Genomic DNA, 25889 nt, shown 5'->3' on the forward strand with positions numbered 1-25889 from the left:
ATTCACTAGAGGGACTCAAAAGCAGAGTAGAGGATACAGAAGAACAGATATGTGAGCTGGACGAAAGACTAGAAGGAATTACCCAAGCTGAACAGGTAAAAGAGAAAAGAATTAAAAAGAGTGAGGACAGTCTAAGGGACCTCTGGGACAACATTAAGCACACTAACATCCGTGTTATAGGTGTCCCGGAAGGAGAAGAGCGAGACAAAGGGGCAGAGAATCTATTTCAAGAAATAATAGATGAAAACTTCCCTAACCTAAGGAAGGAAACAGACATCCAAGTACAGGAAGCACAGAGAGCCCCAAACAAGATAAACCCAAAGAGGCCTACACCAAGACACATCATAATCAAAATGTCCAGAATTAAAGATAAAGAGAGAATCCTAAAAGCCACAAGAGAAAGTCAAGTTACATACAAAGGAAACCCCATAAGGCTATCAGCTGACTTCTCAGCAGAAACCTTACAGGCTAGAAGAGAGTGGCATGATATATTTAAAGTGCTAAAAGGAAAAAACTTACAGCCAAGAATACTCTACCCAGCAAGGTTATCATTCAAAATGGAAGGAGAGATCAAAAATTTCCCAGACAAGCAAAAATTAAAGGAGTTTGTCACCAAGAAACCAGTGCTACAAGAAATGTTAAAGGGACTGATTTAAGGGAAAAGAGAAAACCACAAATAGGAAAAATTATCTATTTCCATGATAAGAGGGTAAAAAGAGGTTAGATATGATATCAAAAACATAAAAGGAGGGAGGAGGGGAGTTAAAGAGTACAGCTTTCAGACAGAGGTCAAACTAAAAAAACCATCAATTCTGTATAGAAGAAAGGAACAGAGAAGGACTACTAAAACCCTGAGAAGAAAAAAGTTAAAAAATGGCAGTAAGTACATACTTAGCAATAGCTACTTTAAACGTCAATGAACTAAATGCTCCAATTAAAAGGCATAGGGTGGCTGATTGGATAAAAAAACAAGACCCATATATATGCTGCATACAAGAGACACACTTCAGACCTAAAGACACTCACAAACTGAAAGTGAAGGGATGGAATAAGATACTCCATGCAAATGGCAATGAAAAGAAAGCTGGGGTAGCAGTAGTCATATCAGATAAAATAGACTTTAAAACAAAAACTGTAAAAAGAGACAAAGAAGGGCATTACATAATGATCAAGGGAACAATCCAACAAGAGGATATAACACTTGTAAATATCTACGCACCCAATGTAGGTGCACTTAAATATATAAAGCAATTATTAACAGACATAAAAAGAGAAATAGACAGTAACACAATAATAGTAGGGGACTTTAACACTCCACTTACACCAATGGATAGATCATCCAAACAGAAGATCAATAAGGAAACATTGGCCTTAAATGATACACTAGAACAGATGGACCTAGTAGATATATACAGAGCATTCCATCTAAAAACCGAAGAATACACGTTCTTTTCAAATGCACATGGAACATTCTCCAGGATTGATCACATATTAGGCCACAAAACAAGTCTCCACAAATTTAAGAAGATTGAAATAATAGCAAGCATCTTTTCTGATCACAATGGTATGAAACTAGAAATCAACGATAGGAAGAAATACAGAAAAGCCACAAATACGTGGAGATTAAACAAAATGCTACTGAACAACGACTGGGTTAATGAAGAAATCAAAAAATACCTGGAGACAAATGAAAATGAAAATACGACATGCCAGAATTTATGGGATACAGCAAAAGCGGTTCTAAGAGGGAAGTTTATAGCGATACAGGCTTATCTCAACAAACAAGAAAAATCTCAAATAAACAATCTAACAATGCACCTAAAGGAACTGGAAAAAGAAGAACAAACAAAGCCCGAAATCAGTAGAAGAAGGGAAATAATAACAATCAGAGCAGAAATAAATGAAATAGAGACCAAAAAAAAAAATAGAAAAAATTAATAAAACCAAGAGCTGGTTCTTTGAAAAGATCAACAAAACTGACAAACCTTTAGATAGACTCACCAAGAAAAAAAGAGAGAAGGCACAAATAAGTAAAATCAGAAATGAAAGAGGAGAAATTACAACAGACAAGTCAGAAATACAAAAGATTATAAGAGAATACTATGAAAAGCTATATGCCAACCAATTCAACAATCTGGAAGAAATGGATAAATTCTTAGAATCATACAACCTTCCAAAACTGGATCAAGAAGAAGTAGAGAATTTGAATAGACCAATCACCAGTAAGGAGATCGAAACAGTAATCAAAAACCTCCCCAAAAATAAAAGTCCAGGACCAGACGGCTTCCCTGGTGAATTCTACCAAACATTCAAAGAAGACTTAATACCTATCCTTCTCAAACTCTTCCAAACAATTGAGGAGGGGGGGAAGCTCCCTAACTCATTTTACGAAGCTGACATTACCCTGATACCAAAACCAGACAAGGACAACACAAAAAAAAGAAAACTACAGGCCAATATCACTGATGAACATCGATGCAAAAATCCTCAACAAAATACTAGCAAATCACATACAACAATACGTTAAAAAGATTATACACCATGATCAAGTGGGATTTATTCCAGGTATGCAGGGATGGTTTAACATTTGCAAATCAATCAATGTGATACACCCCATTAATAAAATGAAGAATAAAAATCACATGATCATCTCAATAGATGCAGAGAAAGCATTTGACAAGATACAGCATCCATTTATGATAAAAACTCTGAATAAAATGGATATAGAAGGAAATTACCTCAACATAATAAAGACCATATATGAGAAACCCACAGCTAATATCATCCTCAATGGTGAAAAACTGAAAGTTATCCCTCTAAGAACAGGAACCAGACAAGGATGCCCATTGTCACCACTCCTATTTAACATAGTACTGGAAGTCCTAGCCAGAGCAATCAGGCAAGAAAAAGAAATAAAATGGATCCAAATTGGAAAGGAAGAAGTGAAACGGTCACTATTTGCAGATGACATGATTTTATATATAGAAAACCCTGAAGAATCCACCAGAAAACTTTTAGAAAAAATAAATGAATATGGAAAAGTTGCAGGATACAAAATCAACATACAAAAATCAGTTGCATTTCTATACACTAACAACGAAGTAGCAGAAAGAGAAATTAAGAATACCATCCCATTTACAATTGCAACAAAAAGAATAAAATACCTAGGAATAAACTTATCCAAAGAGGTGAAAGAGCTGTACACGGAAAAGTGTAAAACATTGCTGAAAGAAATTGAAGAAGACACAAAGAAATGGAAAGATATTCCGTGCTATTGGATTGGAAGAATTAACATAGTTAAGATGTCCATACTTCCTAAAGCCATCTATAGATTCGATGCAATCCCTATCAAAGTTCCAACAACATTTTTCAGAGAAATAGAACAAAGAATTCTAAAATTTATATGGAACAACAAAAGACCCCGAATAGGTAAGGGAACCCTGAGAAAAAAGAACAAAGCTGGAGGTATCACACTCCCTGATTTCAAAATATACTACACAGCTATAGTAACCAAAACAGCATGGTACTGGCACAAAAACAGACCCACAGATCAAAGGAATAGAATTGAAAGCCCAGAAATAAACCCACACATCTATGCACAGCTAATCTTTGACAAAGGAGCCAAGAACATACAAGGGAGAAAAGAAAGTCTCTTCAACAAATGGTGTTGGGAAAACTGGATAGCCACATGCAAAAAAATGACAGTAGACCCTTACCTTACACCATACACAAAAATTAACTCCAAATGGATTAAAGACTTGAATGTAAGACCTGAAACTTCTAGAAGAAAACATAGGCAGTACGCCCTTCAACATCGGTCTTAGCAACATATTTTGAAGCACCATGTCTGACCGGGCAAGAGAAACAATAGAAAAAATAAACAAATGGGACTACATCAAACTAAAAAGCTTCTGCACAGCAAAGGAAACCATCAACAAAACAAAAAGACAACCTAACAATTGGGAGAAGATCTTTGCAAACCATACTTCTGATAAGGGCTTAATCTCCAAAATATATAAAGAACTCATCCATCTCAACAACAAAAAAACTAACAACCCAATTAAAAAATGGGTAAAAGACATGAACAGACATTTCTCCAAAGAAGATATACAGATGGCCAACAGACACATGAAAAGATGTTCAAAATCATTAACTATCAGGGAAATGCAAATTAAAACTACAATGAGATATCACCTCACGCCCATCAGAATGGCTATAATTAACAAGACAGGAAACAACTTGTGTTGGAGAGGATGTGGAGAGAAGGGAACTCTCATACACTGCTGGTGGGAGTGCAAACTGGTGCAGCCACTATGGAAAACAGTATGGAGATTCCTCAAAAAATCAAGGATAGAACTACCATATGACCCAGCTATTCCACTGTTGGGTATTTATCCAAAGAATTTGAAAACACCAATGCATAAAGATACATGCACCCCTGTGTTCATTGCAGCGTTATTCACAATAGTGAAGACTTGGAAGCAACCTAAGTGCCCATCAAGGGACGAATGGATAAAGAAGATGTGGTATATATACACAATGGAATACTACTCAGCCATAAGAAACGATGAAATCCAGCCATTTGTGACAACATGGATGGACATTGAGGGCATTATGCAAAGTGAAATAAGTCAGAGGGAGAAGGTCAAATACCGTATGATTTCCTTCATTAAGTAGTAGATAATAACAACAATATACAAACACATAGGGACAGAGATTGGATTGGTGGTTACCAGAGGGGAAAGGGGGAGGGAGGAGGGTGAAAGGGGAATTCGGCACATGTGTGTGGTGACGGGTTGTAATTAGTATTCTGGTGGTGAACATGATGTAATCTATGCAGAAATAGAAGTATAATGATGTACACCTGAAATTTATACAATGCTATAAACCAATGTTACTACAATAAACAAAAAATTTAAAAAAAAAAGATTCAATACAAAAAAAAAAAACCTCACCTGTGTAATTTTCTGCTAGGCTAGTCTGGTACCTTAGCAATTGATCAAATGATTTCCTTCTATCACTAAGCACAGTGTAAGTAGTGAAGAGAAATAACATTCATTTTTCACCTACTGAGTGTCAAGCACCTATATGAGCATTATCATCTAATTTAAGTCTACCACAATCCTGTTTGGTAGGTATCATCGTGCTGATAGTGTCAATACAGCCTACAAACAGTACCAGTCACCAATTAGTCACTAATGGGAAAATAGTAACCCTTTTAGGCTGTTTTAGAACCAATTAATATTCAGAAACCAAAAGATGGATATATTTCTTGTTTTGTTAGGGTTGTTTAAAATCATAAAGATCATGGGTTCTTTTTTTTTTTAATTTTGTTTATTTATTTATTTTTCCCCCAAAGCCCCAGCAGATAGTTGCATGTCACAGCTGCACATCCCTCTAGTCGCTGTATGTGGGACGCGGCCCCAGCATGGCCGGAGAAGCGGTGTGTCAGCGCACGCCCGATTCCGAACCCAGGCCGCCAGCAGCGGACCGCTCGCACCCAACGGCCAAGCCACGGGGCCAGCCCGAGATCATGGGTTCTTATTCCAATTTCAAAGAAACAACTAAGAACACATCTCTGTTGCTTTTTGTTTTTCATAGCCAAGTTTTTATGTTTAGATACCAAAAAAAGTACATTATAATAGACTTTGTCCCCGGTCAACATTCCTTGAGAAATATTGCAGCTGGTTTAACCAAGGTCTTGTTTAAAAAGGTGTGTGTGTATGGGGGGGGATAGTTTAGAAGAAAATCAATTAAAATGGTATTAAATATACATATTATTATAGGATCTGGAAGGCTGCTGCTTTTAAAACAAATCAGATTCAACAGTTAAAAAAAATCCACTGTGCTTTAAGAATTTATCCCACGTGTATACTTGTGCATGTGTGAAATAATCTACTTACAAAAATAGTGCAGTATAAAATTTAGAGTAGTAAAAGATTGGAAAGAACCTACAAGTCCATCGACAGGCGACTGGGTACATAAAACTTGGTATATCCATTCAATGGAATACTATACAGCTGTTAAATCAGTGAGGGGGCTATATAGGTATCAATATAGCTCTAAGATCTATCATTGAGGGCAAAAAGCAAAGTGCAGAACAGTGCCTTTAGTATAAGTTATGTACAAAAAGGGGAAGATTACAAACACACACCCACATAGTCACATACATACTTGGGTTACATATTGATTATTTCTGTACTATAAATAAGGAGACAAAAATGGGGTTTAAGTGGGTGGGAATTAGGTGAGTAAAGGAAGTTTCTTTTTACTGTATAGCTCTTCATTTTATAACTCTCAAAATAAATATGTTTGTAATTTTTTTCTTCCTAGAAGGATAAAAAAACCTTTTTTCAAGAATGTTTATCCTTGGGAGAAGGGGCTTTTGGTTTTAACACCATTTCACTGATTTTCTAACAGGTATGCATTACTTTTATATAAAATATGATTTAACTGGCAGTAGGATTACAGAGTTTTTTTCTCCTTTATGCTTTCTTATAATTAAAAAAAACAATACATTTTATTTTTTTTAAAAAGCTGTGGCTAGCCATCCTTCTCTCTTGTTTAGGAAACATTACCAGGGTCATGATCTGCAGAGGCCAATTCTCCTAGGATTGTTACTTTTCAGGAAAGTTTTTGAATCCAACTTTATTGGTTTAAAATGTCTTTTGCCCTGTAATTCACCCATGTGAATTTCCTCAAGTTCTAGTAAAATGCTTATGAAAAGGCCTGGGCTTTTCAAATTGTCATGTTTCTTAAGGACACAATTTCCTGGGCCTGGACTCTGTTCATTAAAAGACGAGGCAATAAAATGTTTTGTTCTCTTAGTTAAGGTGACAGAAGTGAATGGCATAGGGCCAGTCCCGTGGCTTAGCGGTTAAGTGCTCGTGCTCTGCTGCTGGCGGCCCGGGTTCAGATCCCAGGCGCGCACCGACGCACCACTTCTCCGGCCATGCTGAGGCGGTGTCCCACATACAGCAACTAGAAGGATGTGCAGCTATGACATACAACTATCTACTGGGGCTTTGGTGGAAAAAAAAAAAAAAAAAAAAAGTGAATGGCATAAAGAGATAATCAGTTTCACAATGAGAATATTCAACACAATGTCATGCTTCAAAAGCAGTTAGTGAGAAGTTACTTGTTTCTACAGAAAGATCTCTCAATCTCAACCTACCAGATCTCTCCAAAGCCTACTACCATTTCATTGGTTTATATGATCTCTGATTTTAAGGAGTTGGGTGGGGTTAATTTACAGAATCAAATAGGCCAGTTTACACAAATGGGTGATAAAAAAGAGGTGAACACATCATTGGGTAAATTTAAATTCATTTATATCCTATCATCCAGTTGTACCTCCTAGCTCTTGTAACTTATAATACATACTTTCTTCATATAACATTTTCTTTTTAATTCTACATGAAATTACTTTGTCTTCATGTTTCCAATTAATTGCTCTTTTAAAGATATGTTTGACTCATTTGTTTTCTTCTTTTCTGGCTTACAGATAAAGCGGAAAGAAGGTAATGATAGAGGAAGCCAACAGGGAGGAGTAAGAGTATGTTCTTTCTTCTTTTTCAGCTTCTAGTCTCCCTCTAGTTCCCTTTATTGGCAGATTTTTAACTAGGGGCAGCTGGTAAAGAAATGTTGCTTGCACAGTGTCTCAGGCCCAGTGTCACAAGCAGAGTATAGAAGGGCGTGTTTGGAACTGAGAGAGAATAATTTAATAACTAGTACACATTCACACGTCCTTTATATTTTAAAAATTAATTCTATATGAAATTTTGTTTTTATGCATCTAATAGCAGTTATGAAAGCACTTTTTTCTTCTACATATGAAATATAATAAACATAATTTTCAATAAGAAATCCAACCAAGTATTTGACCACCCATGAAGAGTACTATATTAGGCCCTGAGATTTATGATATTGAGTGTCTATTATGTACAATGAGTTAAGTACAAGGATAAAAAGACTTCTCCTGTCCTCACGGATTTTGGAAAAAAGACTAGTGTTTTTGAACATTATGTTTCTAGTAATAAGCTTAGATTGAGAACATTCCCACTAGCATCAATTCCTGTGGCATTTACCAGCTATGAAATAAATGATTCTTTATCTGCTATAGAGGAATACCTTAAAGGAAGACTTACCACCTTATTCTTCTATCGTGAAAATGATTGTTCTAATTTCATCCAACACATTAAAACTATTAACAGAGCACTATCTGCAGCCTATTTAACAGCCAATGTTAAAATCAAATTATCCACAAAGCATGAACTAACCTTTAAGATTTTAAAAATATTATAAGTGTTTAATTGCCTAATGTAGGTAATGTTTAAACATATATTCTGGGGTAGATTGATTCATTATCACAAGGTGGATTTTCCTATTCTATTTAAATATAAGAGAATTATGCTTTACCTTGTAACATTTTCCATCTTTACTTTCTCTGGTTAAAAAAAAAGCAAAACACAACGCTTTAGGCAAGCTGGGGAAAACGCAAGTTTATTTTCTGAATAGAAACAAAATATTAGCTAGAAATTAGAGTCTGAGTCATCTTCACTTGAATATATATTTTATTTAGAATGCAGCACTAACAGCATGATGATAAACTGTCACAAATTTATACCAAGAAGCACACAATCTTTAAAATGTGTGGTTTTCACAAGTAATTTAAGTATAGCATTATCATTATTTGGTACGAGAGTCAAAGACGACATTTAGATTCTTCAGCTTTGGGGCATTTAGTAACATGAAAATGATTGTCTAGTCAGGCAGAGGAAAGAAATTCAAAAGCAGTTTCTTTTTCTTCTGCCAGTTCCTTTGCAGTAAGATCCATCTTCTCACGTGAGAAATCATTAATAGGGAGACCTTCAACAACCTTCCAGGTCTTATTCTGTTTGAAAATAATTGCAAATAAGAGATTTACAATTAAACTAGAACTGATCTTCCAGGAGGCAACAACTTAGTTTGAACTTAAATCTAGGAGTATCTGTTTTAAAGTCTGATTCTAAAGAAGCAAATCAAAATCCAGATCTTAATTAAGAGGTAATTCTGATAAAAACTCGACACTTGAATTTAAAACTCATTGAATCTAGAAAAAAATCTTTAAATGAGGCTTTAATTAGCAAACATTAAAAAACTATTGACTTTAGTATGGTTATAATACAGAGCAACAATACTGAGAACCACTGCATCATTTAGAAGATACTATTTGTAGGTATCCGATATTAGAGGCATAATAACAAAATGGGTCTATAGTGAAGAGTTGAATCTTGCTTTCCAGGTTAATTTCAATTTTTTAGTGACCAGAAGTTGCGCTTCACATGATTTTAAAGCTGAGAAAAATGTCTAATTTAGTAAAGAAACAACTTTCTAGACTAAGTTATACCATTATTAACAAAAACATACAACTACTTTCCCAGTAGGGGACAAAAGGAATTAACCCAATACCTGACCTTGATTACAACAGGGAATGAGTAGAGCAGATCTTCGGGAACACCATAGGAGTTGCCATCAGAGATAACACCCATGGACACAAACTCTCCCTGAAAATAACAATCAATATTTTACATTCTCATAGTGCTTAGGGATTAGTTTACATAACCAACTGACACATGAACTAACAAAATTAAACCAGGTGACACTTTCTTATTATGTGCATAACTTCATTACTGTATGAGGAACCATCACCAGGCACTTCCATGACAGGGTAACTTTCATGGGTATTATTCCACTTTTCCAATCCATGTGTCAAGCGGGCTAGTGCAACATAACCCTCATTTTATAAATGAGGAAGCTATGGTTTTTATATAGGTTTTAAGAAGAAAAAAAAAGTCACCTCGCCATGTGTGCTAGGTGCTTTCCATTCATCATTTCATTCAACCCTCACAACCCTGTGAGGTAAGTGTCATCCAGGTAAAAGATGACAAAAGAGCTCAGAAAGGTTAAGTAACTTTCCCAAGGTTACTCAGCTAGTAGGCAGCAGAGCTGGGATATGAACCTAACCTATCTGACTACCAAGGCTATGTTCTTTTTACATTATAGCATCAGAGGACAAAAATAAAAGAGTGACCTATGCAAATTGGAGTCCTTACCTCTGGGGTTCCAAACCAGATGTCTCTGACATGGTCACAGATGGCTTTTGCAGCAGACATCGCACTGGATAGTTTTCGGGCCTTGATGACAGCAGCACCACGCTGCTGCACAGTCTGGGTGGGGGCAGAGGCAGAGACAACAGTGTTACTTGATCATGATAGCAGAATTTTCATCAATTCCAAACAGATCCTGGGGTGAAAAGGCTGCAACCATAGCTTAATGTGTCCCCTCTAAATCATGCAACTACTCAATGTCGGCCCTACTAACCTATTTCAGTTATAAGCACCAGTCTTTCTGAAAAGAAAAAACTACAAATCCCCACAGAAAGTTTACCACATTCCATACAAAGAAATGGATCTCTGTGTAAGGATAACTGGATGACTAGAGGGTACTCTAGTTTTTCCCACTTTAGCAATCAATCTTGACTGCCATGCAACAGATCAGATCATGACTGGCTTAGTATGACCCCAAAAGCAAGTATGCAGTTTTCAGAGCAACCGTGAAAGGCTTGCTCTCCTTGAGTTCCCCTTTTTCCCCCACTTCTCGGAGAGACACTCAAGTCAATGTGGTGTCTCTCAAGAGTTCTTTATGCTTGGCTGTTAAGAGAGCTCCCAGATTTTTCTTACAGTGATGAATTCTCCCTTGAGCCAGCTGTCATCTTTCAGAGCTTCATAAACACCAACTTCCTTTCCTTGCAGTTTCACCTTGGCGTGGTTGACATCTGGATACTGAGTGGAGGAATGGTTTCCCCAGATAATGACATTCTTTACATCATCAGAAGTGACACCAAGTTTAAGAGCAATCTAGTTAAATAGAAAACAAATACATTACTTAGACAAACGCTTTTTATTTCACATTGTGACCTGTTTGACAAATGCGCTTAAGATAAAAAAGCCTCTGAAACTTCAGAGAACAGGAGAGTTATATTGACTTGTTAAAAAAAATTGCAAATTTTATTGCTTGGTAATTTCCTAAAACAGCTTAAGGGTGTAAACAAATTGTGAACCTGAAACATTATAGGGTAGAATATTTAAGCAGAATGTTTAAGAGTAGAGAGCATCCTACAGTTTGTGATTAACTTATTAGTATAGCGGGTTTATCAAATATAAAACACCAAGCAAGAGGTTAATATCACATGAATATGTAAATGTGACCTTGTTAATGCTTACTTGGAGATGTCTCCTCAGCACTTCTGCACAATCAGGTATTTAGGTACTTTCTCCATATTTAGGTGAATATAATATATAAATGACCTAATGTTCAAATAATCCTAAATATGAAATTTTGAAGTTGGAAGGGACTAAGATTACTCAAGTATGACTGTCTTCATTTTATAGATTAGGAAACCGAAGGAAAGAGTTTAAATATTACATATAATACTACAATTATAACAGATGTAATAATCTCTATCTCTAGGTTCAGAAAGCTCTTTAGAATCCTGCATGCCTAGGGCTGGCCCTGTGGCTTAGCGGTTAAGTGCTTGCGCTCCGCTACTGGCGGCCCGGGTTCGGATCCCAGGTGCGCACTGACGCACCACTTCTCCGGCCATGCTGAGGCTGCGTCCCACATACAGCAACTGGAAGGATGTGCCACTATGACATACAACTATCTACTGGGGCTTTGGGGAAAAAAAAGGAGGAGGATTGACAATAAATGTTAGCTCAGGGCCGGTCTTCCTCAGCAAAAAGAGGAGGATTAGCACGGATGTTAGCTCAGGGCTGATCTTCCTCACAAAAAAAAAAAAAAAAGAATCCTGCATGCCTTGTAGTCATATCAACATCAACTACATTTGTAGTACAGTAGCCACAGAAAGGGTTAGAAAGTTATGCTTTGAAAGATTTAAATAAAATCAGCTTGCTTATTTTCTTATTCACCTGATAAGGTAATGTGCACAAAAGAAGTTATGGTTAGTTATATGTGTAATTTGTTCCTTATTAGATAGTAGAATTCATGAGGAACCAGAAGGGAATGTTTTGGAAAAAAATTTTTAAAAGCTGATGTGTTAGGGTGACATTGTGGGTGATATTTCTTTCCTTTATGTTATAATAATAATGGGAGAAAAAAGTAGTTGTGCCAGAGTCCATAGCTTTTGCATACTTAAATAAAAGCAGTATTGCATTGAAGTTCTGTTTGAGCATTCACCACATAACAAAGGGAACACACTCTGATATTTTAAGGAAATTTTAAAAATAAGGATGGTAATAGCCCCAAACTGGAAACAACCCAAAAGTCCTTCAAGAATGGTTAAACAAACTGTGGTACGTCCATACAATGAAATAAATAAGTGGAGTAAGTAGAAGAACAATAAAAAGGAATGAACTACTGATACACCCAACAACTTGGATGGATATTAAAGGCATTAAACTGAGTGAAAATAAGCCAATCTCAAAAAGTTACTTACTGCATGATTCCATTTTTATACCATTCTCAAAATGACAAAATTATAGAGATGGAGAACAGATAAAAGGTTGTCAGAGTTTAGGAAAGGAGAAGGAGGGTGTAACTATAAAGAAGCAGCATGAAGTTCTTTTGTGGGTGATGAAACAGTTCTGTATCTTGACTATGGTGGTAATAGTAATCTATATATGTGATTATATGTCATAGAATCATTCATAAAGACATAAAAAAAAATGAGTGAATGTAAGAATGGCAGAAATCTGAATAAGTCTAGTTAACAGTATTGTGTGTAGTTTAGCCAATTTCCTAGTTTTGATAATGCTCTATAGTTAACGTAAGATGTCACCACTGGGGGAAGTGGGTGATGGGTACATAAAATTCTCTATACTATTTTTGCAACTTATTCTGAGTCTATAATTTTTCCAAAATAAAAAGTAAAAAACAAAACAACAACCAACCAAACAACAAGGAGAAAGATGAAAAAGGCTATTACCTAAAATATTTTCAATGACTTGACTCATCTTCACACTAATTTATTCAGTCAAGAAGCAAATTGTCCTTACTTTCACTATGACCCTTAAAATAAGTTGAGATTCATTCCTTAAATCCTAAAATAGATGATTTAAAAAATTAACTTAAAATTCTTTGTTTTTTGACATATTTTAAATCACTTCTGATCCAAACCCTGCTTCATCTAGAGTTCTGCAAGCATTAGGACTATTAACTACCTTATAAGTCTTCACAAATTAGTCAGATGGTTGGTTTCGGGGGTACCCAGTTACTGATCTGCCTAGTGGTTGGAGTAGAGGGGTATGCTGTGTAATCAGTACCATTTTCTCTGTGTGCCATGGGCTGAAAGGACTTGGAAGAACTGCCCTTACTTCTATTTACCTGGCGTCGTAGAGAAAAAGGAAAATTTATACCTGGAGCAAGTAACCAAAATGTATATTACTAAGAATTTAGAACCCATAACTCTGCTGAATGTGAGCTTCAACTGCTCCAAAGTACGGGGAAGACACACTGCCTCTAAGCCTCTCCTCCTCACAGGCCTCCTTGGCTCCCCTTACTTCCTGTGTCCTGTTGCCCACCTCCTTTTGTTCTTTTGATTTCTTGAGCTAATCTACTTCTGTCTGGACAGCAAAGGCCAGTACTTTGCATTCAAGAGATGTAGCTTCTGAATATCACTCATGTCAGAGGTAGTATAAATTGACATGTACCCAGGATAGCAGTTCCTTGCCCTCTTTGACATTTTTACGTCTGTCATATAGATCTATTAAACAGTTTTTGTGTAATTCTCCAGCCCTAGTAATTTTCTTCCCCTGATACCACCTAAATGGTATCAGCCTCCTTAAGAGACTAGATTAAAAGACTCCCTAACAAATTGGAATAGCTTCCTACTAAACAAAAATAACAACAAAAAAGCACAAACTAAGATTAAGAATCTTTAAAAGTGAGAGAAAAAAGTTTTCAAGTTGAGCATTTGTTAAGATTTTAAAAGGCATTTTCCTTACCTGAGCTTTAGCTCGGTTGTGATCCAAACGCGTCAAGCAACTGAAGTTCTCCTTGGGGATGGACGGTGCTGACTTGGAAGCCGTTAGGCAGTTGGTATTGGCTGGGTTTCCCACCACAATAACCTAGGATGTACGGGAGGCACAGCAGAGTTACAGACCGTATACTGATTAACTAAATTATCTTAGAATATGACTGACAGGGCCGGGCCCTTGGCTTAGTGGTTAAGTGAGCGCGCTCCACTGCTGGCGACCCGGGTTTGGATCCCGGGCTCGCACCGACGCGCTGCTTCTCTGGCCATGCTGAGGCCGCGTCCCACATATAGCAACTAGAAGGATATGCAGCTATGACACACAACTATCTACTGGGGCTTTGGGGGGGAAAAAAAAAAAAAGAATATGACTGACAAATGTGTAACCTTTGTATCAAGTGTGCGTGAGCTAAATATGTAGAGTTATCACTGTAGTTTCTAACAGGTTTCTATCCTCCCTTCTAAAAACATTTTTACCCTTGTTAGGGTTTGGTGTGATTACTGAAAACGTTTCTTTAATAAAGCCACTATTATGTATACAAGTCACTTTCCAGGTGGCAGCATCCAAGACCTAAGGTACATGTCTTTCTCTTTTGTTTTATGCCAAAACAGAGACACAGCATTTATCTACTTGCCACAAAAAACATAATCTAAGGCTCTATCTCAGAGTTCAACTTGTTCCCAAAATTTTCCTTCTTATAAAAGTAGTCCAAGATAGAAATTCTATTTGAGCAGTTTACTTTAGGACATGAATTGTCTGTATGAATTAAAAGTGTTTCTCAATCTTGCCTAACCCTAAAAATTAACTGGGATATTTGCTAAAATACAGACTATCAGTCCCACCCACACCACACCTATTGAATCAATCTTCAGGAGAAAGTACTTCAGGCTACTATTTTTTTTATTGGGGAGGTATAGGATACACTGAATCACAATACAGTATAGGAAAATGTACACATGGATTTTTTTTTAAGTTTTAAAAATCTTTAATACTCCCATATCCCCTTTACCCATATTCTTTAATTTGCTCCATCTCTCTCTTCACACACACACACACACCCACCCACCCTTAGTCTCTTTTTTGGTCCATTTGAGAGCAAGCTGCAGAGACATGATATTCAGTGTCAGTGTACATTTCCTCAAGCAAGGATTTTGGCCAAGGGGCGATTACTGTGCAAGCAACACTATACTCCAAGCAGCCTGGATGTCAGCAGTCCAAACAACCTTGTCATCTTTTACCAAGTGATCTGTGGATTTCCATTCAATGAATTCTATTCAATTCATTTCTACTATTTTCTGTTAATGATTACAGAAAATAAGTTACCTATTTAAAAGGGAGTCCACAGAAAGCAAAAATTCAGATGTCTAGGAAGTATTATAATAGAATATTATAATTGGCAATTTAAAAAATCTTATAAAATTTTCTTTTATCTTTCTTTGAAGTCAGGATAGAGAGGAAGAAGTATGTCAAAATCAGTAAAACCTCTAACCAGCAAGCCTTTTTGCTGTAACAACTAAGTTCTAGTTAATTGATACTTCATTAGTAAAAGGAGGCTTTACTGTAATATTAAGACAAATTTAGAAGCTAGAATAGCTTGAAGACAAAGAGACAGAACAAGAAGTCATACCTACTCAATTCCTCTGGATTGAGAAATTCAAAACAAGCATATCAAAATTCCTCTGGATTGAGAAAATCTGAGTAATCAAAAGCCACCTATCGCTGAGAAGGCAGCTTATAGCCATCTCCCTCCACAATCACACACACAAATCTAAATGTCTGAACAAATATTTCCACACAGCTAAAATGCAACAGAAAGTTCTGTGCCTTCTCTATAGGTTTATGAACTAATATTAAATTTCCACGTCATAGTATTAGGCAAAATATTTTTTGAGCACCTCTGGATATAGATTTCTACACTATAAGAAAAGACTCAGGAGCCGGCCCCGTGGTGCAGTGGTTAAGTGCGCGTGCTCCGCTTCGGCAGCCTGGTGTTCAAAGGTTCAGAACCCAGACGTGCACCGATGCACCGCTTGTCAAGCCATGCTGTGGCAGCATCCCATGTAAAGTAGAGGAACATGGGCACAGATGTTAGCTCAGGGCCAATCTTCCTCAGCAAAAAACAGAAGGCTTGATGTTAGCTCAGGGCTGATCTTCCTCCCCCACCCCCCCAAAAAAGAAAAAAACTCAGAAAGGGAGAGCTTCTTAAGCAAAACTCTGTATCTGTATTTACTGACCCTCGCACAGAACTGGAAAAAAAAAAAAGGCAAATAATTTTGTTTTCACTTAAATGCTGAAAGCAGAAGTTTCAAATTCTGATAATAAAGCACCCCATAAAATACTGTATTGGTCACCTTAACTGACTTCTTGGAATATTTCTCCAAGGCTGCACCCTGGGATTTGAAGATTTTCACATTTGCTTTGAGCAAATCTTTCCTCTCCATGCCATCTCTTCTCGGCATGGAGCCCACAAGAATGGCTACATCCAGGTCTTTGAAAGCAACCTCTTCTTTATCTGTTGCGACGACATCTGTGAACATGGCAATAAATATGCAGAGCTATTTAAACACCCAAGTCTGAGGTTTTCTTTTTAATAGTGAATCTACCCAGTAACTTTCATTTTGTAGCAGATGTTTACTTTTAAAAGTTTAGGGGCCAAAGAAAAGAACGACAAAGTATTAACTCAACAACCATAACATCCCCAGAAATGTCAATACATTTATTTTGCTTTTCCTATTTCAATAATTATCTTAATTTAAAAAATTCTATAGCTTTTATCTTTTATAAGCAGATATGATGCAGGGTATGATAACTTCAAGGCAACATTTGTTATTCACACTAATTACCACTGATAACACAAAAGAGAAACTAATTCACCTAACCTTTAAGTTACAATTACTTTAAGGTCTAAGATACCAATCACAAATTAAAAATAATGTTTACTGAGGAGTTTTGTGCCAGGAATAATGCTAAGAGGTTTATTTAATCAAATTTAATCTTAATATTTACAAAGACAATGAGGTTTAAAGAATTAACTATCTGCTATCAAAAAATAGCGGGGCTGCAATTCCAGCCAAGGTTGGTCCAGAGTCCAACCACTATGCTACAGTGTTAGTCCAATAAACATACACCACTTGCTTTTTGATTAAAGAACACATATTACTGGCTCTCCTTTGTTGACAGTATTAAAAAGGCCATGACAGTGCTTTAGACTAAACATGTGTGTCCCTCACAAGATTCCTACATTGAAACCTAATCCCCAATCTGATGGTATTCAGAAGTGGGGCTTTTGGGAGGTGATTAGATCAGTAAGGTGGAGCCCTCATGAATTGGATTAGTGCCCTTATGAAAGAGGCCTCAGAAAGTTTCCTCATCCCTTTCCCCATGTGAGGACACAGTGAGAAGACGGCTGTCTAAGAACCAGGAATTGGGCTCTCACCAGGCACCCAATCTGTTGGCTCTTTGATCTCTGACTTCCCAGCCTCCAGAACTGTGAGAAATAAATTTCTGTTGTTTATAAACCACTCAGTCTATGGTATTTTTGTTAAAGCAGCCCAAGTGGACTAAGACAACCAGGATTCAGCATTGTCATTGGTAAATTTTTAGACTGGTGAACTTGTGTCACAGGCTATATGCCCCCAAATAGGTATACACAGGAATACCAGTTGCAGAAGAAAAAATCCTTCTTCTTCCCAGCCACACATCCTTATTTGCTGAACCTTCCCTTCTCCGTCATATTCACAGCTGACCAAGAACAAGCTGACTGTAACCTGGGCCCATCAGAGACGGAAGAGAGAACTCAGCAGAGAAAGGAATAAAAATGAGAAAAAGCAAGAGAGGAAGCTGATTTGGAAATAGTGGGTGAGGAAAAGGAGCCAGCAGAATAATGTAGGCAGGGTAATGTACTCTCTTACATAAGTATGCAACCAAATGATTCACATGGCAGAGTACTCCTTCCAGTAAATGTTTATTGAACAGAAACATGAATTCTGAGCATGGTTTCTCTTGGGTGTGTATATATTTTGCTTCGTGCAAACTTCTAGGAGAGTATTATTAATTAATCCTCACCAAAAGAAAAAGATCATGATAAAGGTATAGCTAGAGAAAAATACTCAAATTAGTTTACAATTTGACCTAATGTTTTAATGAACCTTTCAATCAAATTTAAGACTTCTGTCTAACATTTGTGTTTAAGACTTCTGTCTAACATTTGTGTTAACAGTTCAGCAATTCGCAAAGGCTCTTAGCAGAACTCCGGTGGGCTTTTTCAAACTGTGCAGTATATGACTAGGACAGTTTACACTATATCTCAAACCGACAACCGGCAGATGGGATGGTTCTATATATAAGGGACCAACCAATTTCTAGCCTCAGGGTGGCACATGGCTCTGGAAGACACCATTTAGAGTTGAAAAAGTTATCCATTACAGGACACTATTACTATTTAAATAATCTTTAAATAACAACAATGTAGACTCTCAGGCGTATAACCTTTGTGCAATATTATACTTAATTAGTAAAATAAATTATATATAAGCACGTAGGGAAAAAAGTATAGTCTTTTATCTTACATTGGTTATTTCTCACTTTTACCCTTATCTATTCTTGGTATATATCTTACCAAGTAGTTGTTCAAAAAACAAAAACAAAAAACTTTTATGAAATATTTTCTAATTGAGATGCTAGTTAACAAAAATCTAAAGTCTATTTTTTGAAAGACATAAAAATACTATAAAATCCCTTTCTTCTCTACTCCCCAACTCACCTTTCAGGAGGGGAAGGGCACAGTCTTGCAGTTCCATTAGGACACCATCCAGGACACCCATCATGGGAGTGATATCCAACAGCACAAGAACAATAGGCTGCCAAATAAACAGCAAGGACAGCAATTGTCAGCGTAGGTTATGTCATTTAGTCACAAAAAAGACCTTTTGCAAAGTTTTTGCTTATTCAGCATGTATATGTGTTTTATCCCCATTAATTAGTCATAATTATTTTAGGAGGTCAGGTATCTAACATCATGCCACTTTCAGAAAAAGGAATGCTATAAAATCAGCAAAGGTGTGCTAACAGATACAGTAAGAGGAACCACCATCACTGAATTTTAAAGGAGTAGATGAAAGAAATATAAAATTAAAGTGACATGCCACAGCTTGCTCTTATTGCTAATAGCTGTCTATCTGATTTCAGTTCATGAAAAGCTAAGTACAGTATCTGGCACAAAGGAAGAACTTGATATCTGTGGGTGAAGAGAATGGATAAATGAATATTTTAGAAAAGGATTTTAGTGTACAGTAGTCAGACCTGGTGGAATAGGGGGTACATGCTTCAAACTGAGAAGGAGATTTACCTGTCTTGACTATTTTGGGTCCAAAGACCATTTATGAACAAGAAAGTGCTGATTCAGCAACTTTCTCTCCCACTTGACTCTCCCTGACAGTTACTGTCATTAGTGAATACCTTCCACTGACTGATACCTGCTGCCTGCACCAAGTCAGGTAAATACAGTATGTGGAACAGTTCTCATTTGCAAAGTGTTTTCAATGCCTAGAGGGGTACAATAAGCTACAAGTTTCCATTCATATTAGTGTGCCTAGTACATTTATGGGGATTACCTATTCCTTCATCATGTAAAAATTTCTTTGCAACTAAATACGGGGTTTTATTGACAGTATTCTTACTTTGACTTAAGATTTATAGACGCTTGCCCCTACCTGGTCTTTACCAAAGACAGATCCATTTCCAATACTGTACAGCAGTGAGTATGCAATTTGACCAGCTGCTCCAGTCACAAGGACTCTGAGTGGTTCAGACTGTAACAAAAGAGACCTATTAACATCATAATTAAAAAGTGCTATTTTACCCTAAAGATATTCAGGATTTTCTCTATAATAAGAAAACCACATACTTTAAAAGTTAATGTAAAATTTTAAAGTCTCTTCGCATGTGGCTTAGTAGAAGACCAACATATCCCAGACTTGTCCCAGTAAATACAGCATACACAAATCAACTAAGCAACTTCTGGAACATGTGTCCTTTGGCTGCATATTTATGCAGTGGTATTTAACTCTGACTGTTACCTTGGATTTACTTACATAATCTTATCCATCATTTTCTAGGATATTTTACCACTAAAATATGCCTAATAATGTTGATGTGCATTATGTGGTGATACAAACCCTGACGGCCACTAGAACCTTACAAATCCTCTTATGCAAATCCCCTCAATAGAATCCTTCACACCAGGAAGAGAGGTAACAGTGGTTAAAATTTTCCATTTACAATGAGACAGAAAGTTTTAATAAAACTATTCATCATGATTCAACTTAACTACTTGGAGGAGGAAAAATAAACCTTTATTTTTTTATTTGAGAAAGAAAAATAAGAAAATGATAACATCTGGATCATAATGAATTTTAGTATTAAATAATAAATAACAACAGCAACATGTAGTGACAGCTGACAACCTGATTCCAAGGGAAAATTAATTTTAAAAGGGAGGAAGGGGGAGAAGTACAAAGAGCATAATAGTTATAATACGGAGAAGTTGCCTTATACATCTCAATAGACCTTGAACAAATTATGGACATATGGACAAAAATAATGACTAATATTCAAAATGATGACCCTGAGTCATTAAACAAAAGTTAAAAAGGCTAAGAGAATTAAAAAGATAGAAATATTTCTATTAAAAAGAGCTAAACAGGGCCGACCCCATGGCTTAGCGGTTAAGTGCGCGCACTCCACTGTTGGCAGCCCGGGTTCGGATCCCAGGCGTGCACCGACACACCGCTTCTCCAGCCATGCTGAGGCCGAGTCTCACATACAGCAACTAGAAGAATGTGCAGCTATGACATACAACTATCTACTGGGGCTTTGGGGGGAAAAATAAATAAATAAAGATCCTCGTCAGTCTTTAAAAAAAAGAATAGAACATACTCAAAAATAATTCTTGAAAAGTTGGTCACTCTTTCCAGGAAAAAAAAAAAAAAAGAGCTAAACAAAAATGTTTGGAAACTTAATGGTTAAGTTTAATTAGATGGAAAAATTCAATCAAGGTGCACTGTTCCCTTCTCTAACAATGCTGGGTAAATGTACTTCTACTCTGTGTCAGCTCTATTGTTACCACATGAGAGAGATGCACCACTGAATTGACTGGGGATAGAAGCGTTTTGATTTCTTTATATTTAGAATTCCTTCTTCCAGAGGAGGCATGCCTCTGGGGTGGAAGGAGACTATGACCTAGAAGGGTCCTGCTAAACCTTCCAACCCTAACCTCTGAAGGTCAGCAGCACTTAGCAATTTGGTACCCATAGAAGTCAAAGGAAAGGGCCGACCCCGTGGCTTAGCGGTTAAGTGCGCGCACTCCGCTGCTGGCGGCCTGGGTTTGGATCCCGGGCGCGCACTGACGCACCGCTTCTCCGGCCATGCTGAGGCCGCGTCCCACATACAGCAACTAGAAGGATGTGCAGCTATGACATACGACTATCTACTGGGGCTTTGGCGGAAAAATAAATAAATAAATAAAATTATTAAAAAAAAAAAAAGTCAAAGGAAAAAAATCTCAGGAAAGAAGTGTCAACTGTTGTAGAGAAATTAATCTGATCATAGCAGACTATGCATGCATTTCTTCCTCAGAGATGCGACCAGGGTGGGAGTGGAAAAAAAGGAGAAAACTATGGAGAGTTTCTCCCTGACCTTGGTCTCTTCCCTATCTTTTTCACCAACTTTTCCCCTAGGCCTTCATATCTCTAAGTATACAAAATACGATAATTCCCCAAATAAGCCAATTTTAATACAACACTTATTTATGTTCCCAAACAGACTTTAGGTTTATTAAGAACACAAGGGCTGGCCTGGTGGCATAGCAGGTAAGTTTGCATGTTCCACTTAGGAGGCCTGGGGTTCACTGGTTTGGATCCTGGGCGCAGACCTACTCATCACTCATCAAGCCATGCTGAGGGGGCGTCCCGCATAGAAGAGCTACAATTCTACAACTATGATACACAACTATGTACTGGGGCTTTGGGGAGAAAAAAAATAGAGAAAGAGGAAGATTGGCAACAGATGTTAGCGCAGGGCCAATCTCCCCCCCCACCAAAAAAAGAACACTAAAAGTTATTGTATATGATTATTTTCTAGCATATGGCCTTTACATGTTTTTAACTGTCATTTTCCCCTCTTCTCTTGAAGAAAAGGGAATAGAGGAAGGAATTATTCCCTTTTCCTCTTTAAAATGCAAGCTCCTTAAGGACAGTGGCTTTGTCTATTTTATTTATTGTTGTATCCCAACTGCCTAGAACAACGCCTGGCATGTAGTTGGAGCTCAGATATTTGCTGGAGGAATATCTAGATCTCATAAAATTACCATCAAAAACTTGGAAATGTAAAAGAATTTATTTTTTTTATTTTTTTTTGAAGCAAATGTAACATGCTTTAAAAAATTATTTAAGACATTTTATTCATATATACTTGCATTTAGGAGGCTGGAAACTTAGTGATCATGACAGTTCCAGCCACAGTTAGCAAAATTATTTATGTCACTAGTTCTAATGATATAGTCTTATAAATCAACTGATCAACTGTTATGTCACTTCATTCATTAGACAATACACCACTGCACCTCTATTAGGTACCTGATACTATTTTAGGCCAGAGAATTCATTAGTGAACCATATGCAGGAAACAAGAGGATAAGCCAATTTTCTAAAGTAGGGGGCTAGAGAGGCAGTAGAATGTAGTAGGTAAAGAGACGGCCTCTAGAGCCAGACTTTCCAGGTTCAAATCCTGACTCCACAACTCATTAGCTGTATGTTCTTGGGCAAGCTACTTAACCTCTCTGTATTCAGTTTCCCCTTGGTAAAATGGAGATGATAGCAGCTACCCAACGAATAAGGTAGTTTTAAGGTTTGGGAGAGTTAACATACAAAGCATTAAGAACAGTATGTAGCAAGTACTATAATTATAGGTCGCTGTCACCATGGAATTTTCCTCTAAGGACTCTCATCGCCTGTGGTTTTCTATTTACAGTCTCTACTAGACTGTGAACACCCTCCATGAGAGCAGTCCACTTTTGACTCCAATTTGCACTCCCATATAGTGTTCACCAAATATTTGTTGAATGAATGAAAGCAAGGGTTAAGAAAAATATAAACACATGCTACTTCAATGTAAAGCAAGCTAGGATAAGAAATGAGGGGGAAAGTGACTATCATTATCTGTAAAGCTTAACCACCCAGAAAATCAGGTAGATAGGATAATGCAGTCAATTTTAGGCATTAATTTTAGCTACTAGAAAAGTGTTCACAATATCAGAGTTCTTAGTGAAGGGGATGTGGCCAACTAATTAACAGCTACTAATTCCACCTCAGCAGTGTCCTCCTTCTGTATCTTTGAGCAAATTATTTTCACAGGTAGGTAATTCCATCTTGTTAAGAGTAGTATGAAGCCTAGTTAGTCTCTGAATGTTTGATGATGAACAGGAAAGAAACTGCATATTTGGTTCTTTCTGCTCTTTGCAACGCTGCAGTTGAAAAGCAGAGGGTGAGAGATTCCTGCAGACTTTTCACAATGTTACAGTGTGAAGAAAGGTTACTATTCTTTGCTTAGATCTCTAGGCAGTCTGCCAAGATCCAAAGAAGGAATGTCTTTGCTCTTGGCAGGGCACTAATGACCTTCCTGCAGAGGCAGGCTCTGTCTTGCGCATGTCTTCAAGTCTCATTGGAAAGCTTGAATTTAAGGTGTTCCTTCTGTTATTCCACAAAAAGACCCATGTTTTCCTTTTTTCACTTTCTAATTTATATATATTTCTGTAATATAAAAGACAAACAACATCATTCAGATTCTTTCATAGTTTATTCTTGCCGTCACTCCCCATGGACACAAGCAAAGAATTTCCTCCTTTAAAAATGGCTTTGAATAGCTTACAAAAGATGGCTCTTTTCTAACTCAGTGATTGTTCACAGACTCTCTGGAGGAGGCAAGGAGATTCTGAGTCACGTGAGAATTTGCTGTCAGTTTCAGCAAACTGACAGGAGGATTATTCCTCATGGACGTCTCTGTATTATCTGGTGCTTCAGTGACCTTCCAGGGAAGAGGCCTGGCTTGATCTACCATGTAGCAGAACAACACAAGAATGGGGGCAGAAGATCTCTCAGTGACCTTGGGAAAATCATTTGACTTCACAAGGCTATGCTTTAAGATTAGAGGAAATAATCTCCAAATTCCCTTCCAATTCTAGAATTCCAATATTAGGAATTGCAAAGAGTAAAGCTATCAGGTAATACAAATGTTGATAACATAGTTTAGTTCATATTTGCAGCATGAGCTTGTATCTTCATCCAGAACCTCAGCTACTAAAAATTAATTTTCAGGATGACTTGATAATTGTCTGTATGACACAATATGGTAAAATGGAAAGAGTGTGAGATCCTTGGGGGCAAACTGTTGTGTGACCTTTAGCAAATCACATTCTCTTTGGGTTTCAGAGACCATGCGATTCGAAGTGGGGAGATCTGTCAAGATGATCTTTAAAAGGTCCCATCCTGTTCTAAAATTATCAAGTCTGAGCTTCTCTGATAATAAGTACCTCTACTTTCTTGCTAAGATTATTAAGTCAGAAATCACTGAAACCATCATTTAAATGACAGATTATGTTATCTAACAAAATAAGTAAGAAACTTAGGTTTAACACTTCCTGAGAATTCCTAGCTATCCCCCCTGGCCCCCTTATAAAGGTAGAGGGAGTAATCTCCTTGCCTTCAAAACATGTCTTTTCAGGTTCTGGAAAATTTTCAATTCATTCAAATACTTTCCCACACTCCCTACCCATTTTAGTATTTTGAGATAATGAAGGAAAAACAGTCTCAACCATAAATACAAGTACTGTAGCAATTTCTCCCAGCCTCATGTCAAATGTCACCTTCAAACAGCATGCAGATTATTCCTACGTCAGAGTTCCCTCACCAACCCCCCTTTCTCCCTTTCAGCAGAGACAAGATATGGAGATCTAGGTATCCAGATCTTCATGACAAGATGGTCATATTGTGTAACATTTAGAAGCAGTGGTTCCAGAATTCATAATATACAGATCAGTAAAGAAAATCTGCATTAGTTATCTGTCTAGTGATGCCGTCACTGCAACAAGTCCTGGCACTACAAAATGAGATCAAGGAACAGGTTTTAAATGACATTTTGTGAAACTAGATATGGCGGAAACACGTCTCCCGAAAACACAGATCGTAATCTGGAGCACCTGGTAAGCACTACCTTTACAGTCGAGGGCCTTCTGCTTTCAAGGGCTTTGTGACAAAAACCCGTAAAAACACTGGGCTTAAGAGGAGAAAAAGAGGTTAGGACCCAACCCCCCCCATATCAAATCTTATCGTCCTTATCAAATTCCATATCGTGCTTTGGAGAAAATCCGCAGCTCCGTATTTTGTATCCCCGTCATGCAGCAGGACTGAGATCGCGCCTCTTCAAAGACCGCGATTTCTCTAGAGTCCTTCCAAGCGCCCCCCGGGTGGAAATCAACCCCTTCCCAATTCCCAGGTCACTGCGACAGTCCCCAGATGAGTCGGGCTTTCCAAAGGGCGCGAAAGAGAGTGCTTTACATAGCCACCCCATAAAAGTCCTTCAAGCGCAAAAAACCCCACACAACGGCGCAAGGCCGGAGGCTGGCAGCATCCAGGGGCCCACACTCACCATGACTGGGAAATGAGCGGACGATCGTAGCACCTGCAAAATCAGCCTCAGAGAGTCGGGTCACCTCTACAGCGGAACCGACTCGGGGAGGGCGAGCGGTGTTGGAAAGAAAAGGCTCGGCTCCTGACCGCAGCGCCCTCTGGGAACTGTAGTTTA

The 25889-nt window shown here is 37.5% G+C and overlaps 1 protein-coding gene across 1 annotated transcript; it reads right to left on the minus strand.

The window, feature by feature from the left end:
• Window positions 1–8555: 8555 nt before the first annotated feature.
• Window positions 8556–25822, minus strand: MDH1 (malate dehydrogenase 1). The gene is made up of 9 exons (XM_058551119.1): window positions 25734–25822; window positions 19745–19843; window positions 18796–18892; window positions 16385–16560; window positions 14004–14126; window positions 10722–10898; window positions 10095–10208; window positions 9456–9545; window positions 8556–8893 (listed from the first exon to the last, which is right to left on the minus strand). The coding sequence occupies exons 1-9, from the start codon at window positions 25734–25736 to the stop codon at window positions 8768–8770; spliced, it is 1005 nt and encodes a 334-aa protein (XP_058407102.1). The 5' UTR covers window positions 25737–25822; the 3' UTR covers window positions 8556–8767.
• Between the last annotated feature and the right edge of the window lie 67 nt (window positions 25823–25889).

The sequence above is a fragment of the Diceros bicornis genome, chromosome 12, assembly GCF_020826845.1.
Source record: "Diceros bicornis minor isolate mBicDic1 chromosome 12, mDicBic1.mat.cur, whole genome shotgun sequence".
In the NCBI taxonomy this organism is placed as follows: domain Eukaryota; kingdom Metazoa; phylum Chordata; class Mammalia; order Perissodactyla; family Rhinocerotidae; genus Diceros; species Diceros bicornis.

Bases quoted from the DNA above. Each gene is read 5' to 3' on its own strand.
- MDH1 (XM_058551119.1), bottom strand. The intron at 14,127-16,384 runs GTGACCAATACA...CGTACATCCTAG, and splicing joins ATTCCAAGAAGTCAGTTAAG to GTTATTGTGGTGGGAAACCC. The intron at 8,894-9,455 runs GTCAGGTATTGG...ATTTTCAAACAG, and splicing joins CATTCCCTGTTGTAATCAAG to AATAAGACCTGGAAGGTTGT.